Genomic DNA, 13,432 nt, shown 5'->3' on the forward strand with positions numbered 1-13,432 from the left:
CTCTGGAAGTGTAACTTCCTCTTGCCGGTGTTCTTGACGGCATATTATGGCTAAGCTACGGCTATATGGGCCACTTAGTTTCATGTGTCCTGGCCTTGCTGTTTATAGAAACACAACTTTATAACTTAATTCACAGATTTTGGTGAAACTGTATCATATTTTATTGACAAAATAATTTAATAATTTACTCATGGACAGAAAGCTTTAGTTGTTGCTAAAGCAACTGCTAATGGCTCAGTTAGCCGAGCAGCTAGCAGTCCTCTCAGCTGATTCTGCTCTGACTTGGAGTTGTTGGAATATGGTATAAAAGTGCTTAGCTCCACCTACTGAAGAGCATGGGATGCAATCAAAAGCTCCAGAACAAGCAAGAGTTGAGATTGTTTTGTTGATTACAGTACCGTAGTAAAAGGGTTCCCAAACATTTCCCTGTCAAGGACCCCCACAATAGATGCACATTATACCATGGATAAAGATAGTACAGTCTTCATAGTCAATCGATTATCTTGTTGCTCCAACTTCCAAAAAATAGAGTAAAAGATTCACACTACAACCACTGAAGGGCCCCTTTTACTCCCTGGACCCCAGTTTGAAATCAGTCCTGGAGTCATTAATTCTCAAGTCAATATTTATTAATATAAAGTCCTTTGAGAGTTAATCTCTACGTGTAAGTTGCTCATTAATTAGCACATCCTGCTTTTTGTTCCTTGCTCATTATGTGATTCCAACTCAAAAGTTTGTGTCTTAATTCAAAGTCTCGTCAAACTGAATGATGTTCACCTTGACATCACCTGCTGTCTTGTTTAGCTGGACTGAAAACTTTCAGACTCTTGACCCTTCACACCCCACGTTGAGACGCCACTGTGGTAAAAAGTGAAGGTCCCCGACATCAAAAACTGACTGATCACAGTGTGAGCTGGTGTGTTTTCTCATTTACAGACTTATTTTTTCTGCCTCTCGCACTCAGACTCCAATCAGCGAGCTGCTTCTCCGCTCCCGTCTACATGCTAATAATGACAGGGACAGTCCCGCAGTAAAGACGCCGGTGTGTTTTTGAACACACCATGCCTGTAATAATGCTATGCTAATTAATGTGGCTGACTGAGAACAAACCATCTTTCCAAGGACACCCTCCCTCTACCTCATGTTCTCCCACTTACAATTCCCAGCATGCTTTTCAGCTTTAAAGCACGCTTGCGGTATCAAGAGATTCCCCCCTCACCAGATGCTGTGTAAGGCACAGTGCAGGCGCTGGTGGGGAGAATTCTTTATTGTATTTGTGAATTTAAAAGGATATTTATGGGATGAGTAAGAGGAGGGGGGCGGCAAGGTGGAGGAAGAAAAGAAAAAATCTATTGAAGAGAGAGGAGATGAAAAAAAGACGTTTGTCTGTGAAACAAAAGACGGGGGAATGAAAGGAAAACAGGCGAAATCGCTGACTTTAACTTTCCTCCCTTCTGAGGGGAAATAAACTGTGATTATCAAATCAGTTACAACCATTGTGTCATAAATCATCGCATATGAGAGGAACAATGACACATTCCTCATTGCGGTCCCTCAGCTTTCTGCATGCCTTTCTTTTCTGGGGAGTGCTCATGAATGATTTAAAAAGTGATCTGTTTCCGAGCCTCGGCTGCCTCGCAGGGAGATAGCTCAAGAGGGGGAGGAGTCTGAGACGGGGGTGGGAGGATCCACGCGTGAAGGTTTCCCGTCTTCCGCTTCCATGTCCTCCTCATCACACATCAAACATGGATCGTATATTTCATTCATGAGCGAAAGCGCAAAGCGTTTTTTTCTCATGAAACAGAATAGTTTTGGGGGGATACGTACGGGGAGACTACGTTGCTCTGTGCTCTGCGGTGGCCGTGTGAACTGGAGAATAATATTTACAGAGCATCGCACCTCACATCATTCATCACAAAATCACACACCCCAGCTAGTCCCATGAAACTAGGAGTTAATCCATCATCTGCCTCCCTCTTTTCTTTCTCTCCCTCTCCCCCTGATCCAGGCTTATACACCTCCCATCCTCTCACCTTCACTCCGCAAAGGACGCCAAAGAGAAAACTTTGGTGTAATTCAGAAAGAGTGGTGACAGTTTCCGACGTCAAAGTCACCCTACGTGGATAATAAAAGACACAAAAAAGACTGGAGGGGGAACAGAGGAGAAGCATCTGTTCCTCCTTGTTCTCCGGCTGAGAAGATGGACAAGCCTCGAGGCCGCAGAGATTCCTCTCTATCTGCCCTGTCATCCTCATTCATGCTTCCAGTACAACAAAAAGCCTTCAGTCAGACTTTGCCGCTGTAAGAGCCTAATTAGTCGATCCCTCAGGAGGCAAAAGTACAGATCAGGGTTACTGAAGAGACGTGTTTTCCAAGTTTAAATTAGTAAGTTGCAGTTACATTTTAAATTGTAGTTGTTGTTTCTTTTGCATAAAAATCAGTAGAGTGCTTTCTCCTCCCCTATTCTCTTAAGAGTACTCCACAGATTTAGCATTGCACTTAACTTCATTGTCAAAATCGTTGCAAAAAAAAACTAAACAGAAACAGAGATATCATTTAATTTATTCCATGCATTCTTCCTCCTTGCAAAAACCTGGTGCCTACATTACCCACAGTGCAACTCTTAAGTGTGCATTCAGGCAAAAAAAAAAAAAAAAAAACAGCCTCTGCTGCGCTGGTGGGGGCATGTTGTTTAAGGTACCGGTGAGACAATGAAATAAGATCCAGGAGGTCCAGCTGGAGTAACACAGTAATACATTTAAAGGCTTATCAGACACCCAAACATCGCTCTGTTCGTAGTACTCACAAACAGGATCTTACAACCCCAGACAGCTACAGCGGTGACGTGTGAAAGCAGCGGCGTTTCCCTCGGAGTTATCTGTTTTAGATGATGTGAGACGAGCCATAATGGCAGGAGTTGTTTCATTTAATTTTGGAGGGTATAAATTTGTTGTGCTTCACATTTACTTGCGTTTCCTTAAAGCCACTGCTTTTAAATCATTATTTAACAGTCTCAATTTAATACTGAAGCCTTTATACGTACCTACATAACAAAACAAGACCCTCCACAAGGAGACTGGCTATTTCTGTATAGTTATTGTAATTGGTTGCCACCGGGTTGGATTCTCAGTGAAAATATTTTCCCAGCCGAGGTTAAAGTCAGCAGTACGTTGACAAAAACAAAATACAACAATATATCAAAGTCTTCTGGAAATTACATTTATATACAACTAATTTGCAACAGCAAGCACATTTTGAGGGAAATGTTATGCCGACTGAAATATGTTTTCTGTTAACATAATGAGGAAATGTTGTTAATTAACATACAGTAATTGACTAGTCTCAAAAATGTTGATACTGAATGATTCAATAAATTGTTTACTGACAGCATATTTCAATTTTGCAACACACTATCCACTTGCTACTTGACACATGAGATTTATTTAGTAATATTTAACTAAAAATGGTGATCTTTCCCCACCTTAACCCGGGTGTTTTGTTGCAGGAGCCTGAAAGCAAAACCCGGACTGTGGTCTTAAATTCCTGTATCATACGTCTGCCATCCACCCCAACCACCTCTGCAAATCCATTTTGTTATATAAATGCAGTGTGTCAAGGAAACATCTGTGAATATAATCCTGGCAGGAATTGCGCTGTGACCCCAACATAATTATGAAAACAATTTTGTCCTGTATGAAAACCACTGCTTGGAGACAGGGTTGAAATATTGTCTGGTGGTTTTTGGTTTAATTTAATTAATCATAATAAGCCTGATCCAGATGTGACCCACATGGGTCAACAACAACTCACCCGTGTTTCCCATTTACATCTGTATCTGGATATACTATGTGGTTAAGGTGTAAATGTGTAGAGAACACATTGTGATTGGAGTGTGACTGGGTCCCATCTGAATTTGAAATATTGCCATCTGTGCAGATATGAGAGAAGAAGAAAGTTTACTTAGACCAGGTGTAAATGCAAAAGCCAGTGAATGTTGATATCAGGGGTAAATGGAGCTTTTCAGTAGCATCACGTCATCCAGAATTGGCCTCACCTTTTTGTTACTTTCATCGTATTCCCTAAATCAGATTTCGGAGTTTTTAGGCTTCTGGTATGATCTGACTTCCGTATAATCTCCACACATACAAGCCACAGAGCATTTATGGCGTAAACGCATGGCGATGCATTCACGTAAAACACATGACCACATTCTCAAGACAAAACTCCATCCAGCAAGTTGAAAGATCACTTAACTCTGCCTCTTCCTGCTCGGATAGGCACGTCCAGGAAGAGCCGAAAGTAGCAGCAGTAGTTAATAAGCCTCCCCTCGCTAAAAGGGATTTAAAAGTGAATGACACCTGACCACGGCATTGTTTCCACTGACCTGAGACGCACCCTGTTTGTCTTCAGCTCTGCCTAAGTCATTTATATACCCTGATCTGATCACAGTGCGGGCAGAGCCGAGATAACAGGAACGCTTATTAAAACCAGGTGTAAATGCAAAGGCCCTCAGATCAGACCAGATGCCATTATCCAGATGATGTATTCATGACTACAGTTGTGAAATTTGTGAAGCAGAAATATTCCCATTTGATGGAGAATTACAAAAGACTTCTGCTGCTCCAGCTGTCGTGATGTAACCACAAACAGACAAATAACAGCAGCTACAGAAACATGAAAGAAGCCATAAAAACCGCTTTGACTGTCCTCTCTCTGCAACATGTTAACAGACACCAGTAAAGTTTTTTTTTTTTCTGTGCCAGTCTGTTCCAGTCTGTGAGGAGCTGGAGAGCTTAAACCTCTCAGCACATTAGCAGTGTCAGCGGGGGGCCAGGATGGCTCTGAGAGGAACACAGACACACGACGGATAAATGAGTCAAGCAGGCATGAAATAACATGACCATGTAAAAACACTCTGAATATCATTAGCATTCATATGGCCTGTTATTCTGGCAGGTCTGCTCTTAACTAATTTTCACTACTGGAAAATAATTAGTTGTTGGAAAGAGACAGACAAGACTGGGCCTATCAGATGTAATGAGGGGTTAAAGCCCACACAGCTGAAGCCCTTCACTGTGTTGTACTGCGAGTAGCAGTAGTATTAGTGGTGGTATTAATACTCTACACTTTTTTTAGCCAGGCTAGAGACTGGTGGTCGAGACCACTGGCTGTATGAAGATGGATGATGTGTCTCCACTTCTTCCAACTGTACAAAAATGAAGCCAAAATGTCTATAATTTGAGCACTGCCATCTTGTGCTGGTAACGCAAGTCTGCGCAGTAGTGATCAGGGTTTCGAGCTGCAGAATCAAGGAATCCGTCCATACATGCAACTGATTCAGTTGCAAGCAGGGCTCAGCTGTCGATCATGACACAGAACTCTTTTTTTTATAGCATCAAATAACTACTTAAACTCAAACTGATCAGCAAAGTGAATTCTTCATCAGCGTGATGAGATTTACCCCAAATGACAGAAGCCATATTTGGGAAAAATTTATTTGACACATACTGTGGCTTTCATTTTGATCCATGTCCCATCCTCTAACATGGAAGGGGCGGGATTTATGACCTATACTGCAGCCAGCCACCAGGTGGTGATCAAGATGTTTTGACCTCACTGTCAGGGAGCTGTCATGTTGCCCTTCTCTACATATGTCAACGGTACAGATGTTCATGCTTCTCAGATTACGAATCCTGATGACTTCAATCATCCCATAACTTTGCCTGAAGCACCACCATGAGTGTGAAATTTGCATTTTTGTGTGAAATGTCTCAACATTTTTAATTTGAGAAATACTTTACTTCTGCTTAATGATTATCACCAAATACCTGAAAAACTAATGAAAACGCCTTAGCATGCTAGCACACTAAACATATGCATGCTATTGTCATTGTGGGCATGTTAGCAGGTGAATGTTAGCTTTTATGTCAAAGCACCATACAGAGTTGCTAGCATGGCTGTAGATTCTGAATAGGGTTTCCACCCGTGTACTGGAAGCCCGGCGGCTCCCTGCTGGGTTTGGTCATTAAGGAATATTTTGCAAATGTATTTCTAACATGAAGCAAACTCCTTTAAGTTGTGTGCCTAACATTAGTGAGTGTGCGGTCAAGAGAGCGTGTGTGAAAGTCAGTATGAATTTCTATTTGTAGGTGAATAAATGCTACAACTCCTGAAGACCCATGATAAGTTCTTATGATCAAGGTGAAGGTCGTTAGCTCCAAACTTAGCAACAACTTTGGCCCAGACTCATTTTAGGTGGACCTTTAAATTAGTCTTATTACAATTTACAATAGATATTAACTATAGAACACACTCAATTCACTTGTATGTTATTCCTCAAGAAATATATCCATAATCTGCTAAACAGTGGCACTATTGTCCAATAAATTCCCTCCAGTTTGCTCAGAAATTAATTCATACTGCTGGTACCACTAGGCTGCTACCATGGTTCATTATGTAGTCCTTTTTTTTCAAATTCTCGCTCAGTAGTTTGCAGAGGCCAATTAGGAAAAACTAACTTTCAAAAAATCAATACTTAGAGTTTTATTTAAAAGGTATTGATTGCCTAAAATGCCAATAAAGGGTTCATTTTTAATAAAGATTTAACAAACACTAATATAAATTCTGTGTGCGCAATTGTTAGTCAACATGTGAATTTTGTTTTTCACGGGGTGCATACTGGCACGTGGTTAACTTTATCAGCGGCGGTGACATCAGTGCTGTAATGTTGTACATGTGCTGAACTTTCCCTCACTTGCTCCGCTGACTGACGTAGGGGACTAAGAGGCGCTCAGACTGCATACTTGGCTTCTCTTAAATGTCATTCTCCCCCCCATCAGCCAATCAAATCAAATTGAGATGTCGGGGAGAAGAGGGCCCGATGCTGCAGCGATTACCAGCGAGGAGAGAAAAACGATGCAGACTTCGCCTTCCTCCTCATCCTGCTCCATCTCCTCCTTTCCGTCTTGGCCCTAATCCACTTAGTTGGCTCTTCCTGAGCTTACAGCCTTTCCTTTATTCCATTATAAAGACCCAACGTACGACCTGCTGCTTATTCCATTAAAAAGGCCCAAACCATGACCCCACGTCTAATCCATAATGCAGACTACAGGCTGGCCACGGCCCGCTATAGTCCACGCCACAGTCCCGTCCAGCGGGGCTGCTGACAGATAGGACAGAGGGAGCTGGCATGGAGAGATGGACGTCCAATGAATGAGGGGGAATTTGAGAGCTCCGCTTATGAGTAAAGCTTCCCGGTGAATATGATTTCACTGATGTAAATGATGATAGAGCTGAGGCTTTGCTACTCTATCTTTGATGGTTGGAGATGGCTTTCACATGGCCCATCAGTGATATGGAAATGGCCACATCTAAGAGTTGAATAGAGCCTGTAAAATGAGCATAAAGCCGGAGGCTTTCCAAACCCCAAACACCTTGGCTTAGAGTTTATATTGTAGTCAGTACTGTAGCTCATTACAGTTAACCTTGAGAGAACTTTGCAACACAAAGTGAGTGATGCTGAATCATATAAAAATATTCTATCAACTCGATCCAATTTGACTTTGCCTCTTCTCCCTCTGTTTGACCCCCCCCCCCCCCCCCCCCCAATCCTAGCTCCACCTCTGGCTGCCCTCCACTCTGAATGCCCTCTCCCAACTTGCTCAAGATCCAGTCTGCTGAGTGTTTTCATTGTGTCCGCAAATCTAAATTTACAGCCTCCCTTCCATCAAACCTAGCTTCCCTGCGTTTGCACTTAATGGCCTATCAGGTTACGTATTTATTGATAAAGCAGCACTATTTAGCCCTGAGTACCTGGCTTCCCGCATACACCTGCGCCAGCTCTTTAGAGGCCGGCCAGTCGCTCTGACAATGCAGCGTCAGATAAAAGAGACACGTCCCATGGAGATAACATCTTACACTGGTTGACGGGAAAAAAGGGGCTTGTTTTGCTGTCTCCGTCCAGGCTGAACCCACGTCATTAAGAACAGTTAACTAATAATAATTACTTTTAGCTGAGTTCAGCCAGAGGGCCACAGCTAGAGGCCTGCTGGGGACATACAATACGGCCAGGAAGTGACTACAACCCTCTCTCCATCGATAACACCAGCATATCTCATTACCGTGGCGACCTGCGGTACACTGCCACTCGGTCTTGATCATATAAAACCCATTTCAGTGCGCCGTCCCCGCTGGAGCACCAGCGGAGAGGAATATTCATTATTCAAATTTTAAGCATTGGAAATCCCAATATGTTACTAAGGCCAGATGAGATGAGATGAAATAGCTTAGCCTTTTGTCCAGGGAACATTGACTAATCGTCTCGCTCCCCCAAAATCAATTTCCCAGCCGTAAGCATCAGACACTCCTGATTGTACTGTACTGTTGAAGACCCCCCACCACTATCACCTAATACTCCTGCTGGCTGCCCAGAATAACTTATTGATTAGTGATTATGTTACGGGAGGCGTGGGTGCCCGGGGGCGGAAGACGGACTGGCCTCAGTCATCTCCACAGGGCTAAATTTGGGTCCTCTTGTTACCAGATCCAGCACATACTGACACTATCACCAGCTGTCACCAAGCCTGCTCTCTGGAGGAGGAGAGAGATTAAAGGGATAGTTTGCGTTATTTGTTGTGGGGTTGTATGTGGTACTTGATAGTCAGTGTGTCACCTACAAAAGATGCTTCCAGTTTGGAGAAGCAGAGAGGAGTATCAGTATGGAAGCTAAGCAATGAACTGTTGTGGACAGGGTCAACAACAAAACTTTGCCATTTAAGGTTCACCCACTTAAAAAAAAAAAATCTGTTTAAGTGTACACTATATTTTGTGGGAGTGTGACAGTTTAAGACAAGTCAAGACTGAAATGAGCTAAATCGCAAAAAGTGAAATCTAAAGCAGGATAGGAGATTCCCCCTATAAAAGCTATAAGAGCTTTCATTGAGCCTCAATTGCTACAGTTACCTATCAGGTATCTCAATGTTTCCATGGGTAACGTTTTATCTGTGGAAAGTAACGTTTCACATAGCTGCACATAATTTTTCACAAGTCAATGCGATGGTAGCAAAATGTTTTATCACACTTGACAGAATGTAGCTTATCTTTTTAAAATAAAGTTCAAATCAAAAAATGTATTCAAATCCTTAAAATCAAAAGTCTAATTGGATTGTGGATTTTGAGAATCTTGAAACCCCTACCATTTAGAATTATTTAATTGCTTTACCATGCCGTCGGACGACCTTTTCCGACACTTCTGGAAATTTAAGTTTTATTACTTGTTCACTCACTCGCTCCCTGCCACCGGACTCCGTTTGTAAAAACAGTCATTTTACCTTGCTGAACATGGGCATTGCTGGTCCACTGCTGCCTTAATTGGTTAGTTTCTTTGTGTTGTTATGTGACCTTTAAAACACTAAAGTCACAAAATAACACAAACTAACAAACAGATTGTGGTAGCAGTAGTCCAGCAACTCCTGTGGTCTGCAAGGTAAAATGTCTGATTTTGTCCATGGAGTTTGGTTTGTTTAGAGAGAGTGGTATTTGGCTTTTATAACAGGGGTTTCCCATCAGAAAAGGCTGTCCGACACCAAAGTGAAAGTATTCTAAATATAGCAAACACTTAAAAAGCTCCACCTAAAAAATAAATATAATTTTAAGTGACTAAAAGATGTTTTGTTGCTGACCCTGTCCACATCAGTACCTCGCTTAGTTTCCATGCTGGTTCTCCTCTCTGCTTCACCAAACTGGGGGTGTGCCGACCATGCCGATCTACTGTGGGCAGACATACACTGACTATCAATAAGTACAACCCTACATCAGATAATCTGAACTATTACTTTAAGAATATGTTCTGGAAGTATAAATATGAGGAGAAATTTTTGAGAACTCACAGTGTTTCGAGCAAAGCGGCACAGCAGGGAATTTGAGACGGATGATAAATTCTTAGATGTAGTGCACTCGTGGACTACTAAATAAAGAAATAAGCACAAATATTTCAAAACATGGATGGCTGATTATTAAATTTGCTGGTTGTGTTGGAGGTTCTGGCGTGGTGATGGACTGTTTCACCCCCGGGGCATTGGGCTGATCTCTGCCTCGCTCTCTGATTCTGTGCTGAGCCTGAAAAGTGGCTGTGATCAATACCTGCAGGCCCTTTCCACAGTGCCAGAGGGCTGTTTGTGTGTGTGTGCGCGTGTGGTGTGTGTGTGTGCTGTGTGCTGTGTCAGCATCCACTCAGGACTTCATCAAACACCCCCTCATACCTCGACTAGTACACACATAAAACGCCCACATCGGCCAACGGCCCTCACAAACAGTCGCTCATTTTCACTTTCCCCCATCTCACCCTCCACTACCCCCATCGCACACACTCACAAACACACACACACACACACACACACACATAAATTCATGCCTCCTTCCTCACATTCCACGCCATCCCGACGAGGATGTTAAATACCATTCAAATGTCAGCCTGCCGTATTGATTGGAATGATAATTCTGAAAGGTAGGAGAGATGGCTTGTTGATGCTAAGCAGGCGCGTGACGGCGCGAGCATCCTTCACTGTCACAAAGTTGCCATGTAAGGGTTCCCGGCTCCCCCAGCAGAATGTGGATGGCGGTTTACGTTAGACCACCGAGGCCGCGTGTTTCTGTCATTAATCATTGTCCTCACAGGCCGCTGACAGGCAGACCGGGATTCATGTCGAGAGAGATAGGGTCATTTTGAAACGCCCTCGGATCACAGTGAGCGAGTGTGTGAGTCCAGAGGGGATGTTTGTTCATCACCAGGTGGTTTTCCTTTAAATACAGTGTGCCACGTTTGAGGAAAGACATGATTAATAGCATGAATCGCTAAGCATGTCTCTTCATATTGATTTGTTTTGACAGATTGAATGTTATCGTGCAGCACCTGATTCTATCAACAACCGACACGTTAATAACGCTTACTCAATTTGGACAAACTGGTAGCATTTTGTCTTTTATGTGTAAAAAGGCATTATTTTAAGGTAGATTATTATCAGCCTACCTAGTCTATAAAAAGACATGCTTTACACTTTTCCACCCAGTGGTACCTATTTTACCCATGGACATAGTTTCAGTTTTATCTGCTGATGTTTTCAGATATCCAATTCTGCTGCTACTGTAATATAAGAAGGTGACTAGAATCGGAAGAGCGTTATATCTGGAAAAAAAATGACACTTGGAAATTGTGATAAAGACTATTCACTAAGCACTAAGTCCTGCTGAAAAAAATAGCTCCTATGAGCTCCAGAATAAGCCTTAATGTGGGGAACATTTTAGTTTTGTTGGCTTTAAAGAGCCTTTATATTGTGTGATAATAATGTCCATTCATTGCATGTCACAATATGTAAGATGGGTCTATAAAAGGTCTAATAAAATCTGTTTGCCTGTATTTTATCAATCCGAGGCATGCCAGATTGTGTGATGAATGTGTGGAGAATCATTCTTAAGGTTGTGAAAAGTATTGATACTTCATACTCTGTCAATGCCATGCATTTAAAATGATGCACAAATCAAATGTATCGTACATAAAGCAAAAGTGCTCATTGAAGACCTCTGTTCAGTTCAGTCTTTACTGTCTGGCCTCAGATTGGCTTGCCACATTGCAAAAGCAGACAGTGTTCAGTGACTTCATATATCAGCAGTGTGTGGAAGTTGTTATTGAAGTTTAAAATGTATAGAGAGCAGAGTCATCAGGTCACATGCTTTATGTTTTGAAAATGCAGTGAAAGTATCATCAAGCTTTCACACCACTGTAAGGTTTTCTTTGCCAGAGTCACACGAACTTCTCGTTTGTTTCGCCTTTATCGTTTTTGTTTGTGTTGAGCCTAGACGTGATTCAGAAACAGTGCTTTCCACAGTGTAGGCAGCCAGTGCATTCAGCGTAATTTCATTAAGGATTCTGATGGGTTGGTTTGTAGACGTGGGTCGTAGCAGCAGTCACACTGTGGGAATTTGGTCCTAATTTTCTAAAACTTTTTCTCTGTCTTTGGTTGCCAAAACTCTAAGTCTGCCGTTGGTGTATTAGTCTCATAGTGGGATCTAAGGCAACTGTTTTGGCTTGATTTTTACCATGTTTCTCTCATGATCGTCAGCTTTTGTCTCAATATCCCAAAATCAAACAGTGTAAATGGGTCTTTGGGGAAAATGTGGGAGATTCAAGAATGCAGTGAGATTTTCACACAACATGATTATAATTTAGCTGAATAAGATATCTCTCATTTCTTCATTGTGTTTGGTAATAATTATTTTATCTTGTCCAGACCAGTTAATCAGGCCTCTACATTATGAAATATAATGTTTTCTATTTTGAAATAAATTTTCTATCGATCAGAAAATTGTTAGTTAGCTGGAGATCATTCACAGTGATCCTGCTACTCATGAATGTGGTTTTAATGTGGTTTATTTCTCAATCAGTGACATTTAAAAGTTATTCGGTAGTTTATTAAATGTCATTTTGTCATTGCCAATCATTCTGAACCTCTGACCTTAAATGAAAAAATCAGATACAGACATTTTGAGTTAAAGATTATACAGTCCATTTTGTCCCAGGTGAATTCTTTTTTTTTATGTTAAAATGAGTAAACGTATAAATGCATCCATTTAAAAATGTGCATCCTTAATAAAGTCAACATAGACCCTCACCTGGCAGGTACCTCGATGTTGGAGATGGCGTAGAAGTACTTGAGCAGGTTGTCTCTCTGGACGTAGGTTCCTCCGAGGGCAGGCCTGAGAAGCCTCAACCTAAGGTTGGTGAAGGTGAAGAAGTCCCTCAATCCCTTCATACTTTCCATGCGAGTGTACAGGCTGTCCATGTTCTGTAGCCGCAGTCCCGCAAACACAGCAAAGCGCGCCCGCACCTCGAACTTGACGTTCTTGTCGTTCTTGGAGCCGACCCAGCGTGAGTACTGCTCGGTGCAGATGACCCGCGTGATGTTGGTGGGTGAAAGGTCACGTACGCGCTTTGGCGGCATGTTGAATGCGTCCATGCAGTCGTCAGCGTAGAACTGGTATGGCTGCCAGGAGCGTCCGTGGTCCATGGACTTATCCATTACCATGATGGTGGGACGGCCATACTCAAAGGTAATCTGGATGTCGTCTGTGAGCTCTAGACTCTTGTTCCATGACATGGTGATGTTGGCCAACAGGGGCTCCGGGTGGCGTCTCCATGTGACCGTCTGCCAGTACGTGATTAGGCCATTACGTTCACGGTCCTGCATCAGCTGAGGAGGGTGAGCCAAGTCTGGGTTAGAGGCGTCACACTCATCGCTGCACAGGTACGGGTTCTCCTAAAAGAGAAAAAAAGAGACGCAGCAGCAAAACATCAGTCAGGGTTTGAGAATGAATCATCTGACAGTAGCCTTTAGATCGGGGGTTCCCAATCTTTTTCAGCTCGAGACCCAAAATAGAA

General features: G+C 42.5%; 1 protein-coding gene across 1 annotated transcript in view; it reads right to left on the bottom strand.

The window, feature by feature from the left end:
* Window positions 1-13,432, bottom strand: part of ntng2b (netrin g2b) — a 92,342-nt gene that overhangs the window by 55,421 nt on the left and 23,489 nt on the right. The window contains 1 exon segment of the mRNA XM_084746654.1: window positions 12,667-13,310. Coding sequence (XP_084602780.1) covers window positions 12,667-13,310 — 644 coding nt within the window.

Source organism: Lutjanus erythropterus, chromosome 20 (assembly GCF_056507025.1).
Source record: "Lutjanus erythropterus isolate fLutEry1 chromosome 20, fLutEry1.hap2, whole genome shotgun sequence".
Lineage (NCBI taxonomy): Eukaryota > Metazoa > Chordata > Actinopteri > Lutjaniformes > Lutjanidae > Lutjanus > Lutjanus erythropterus.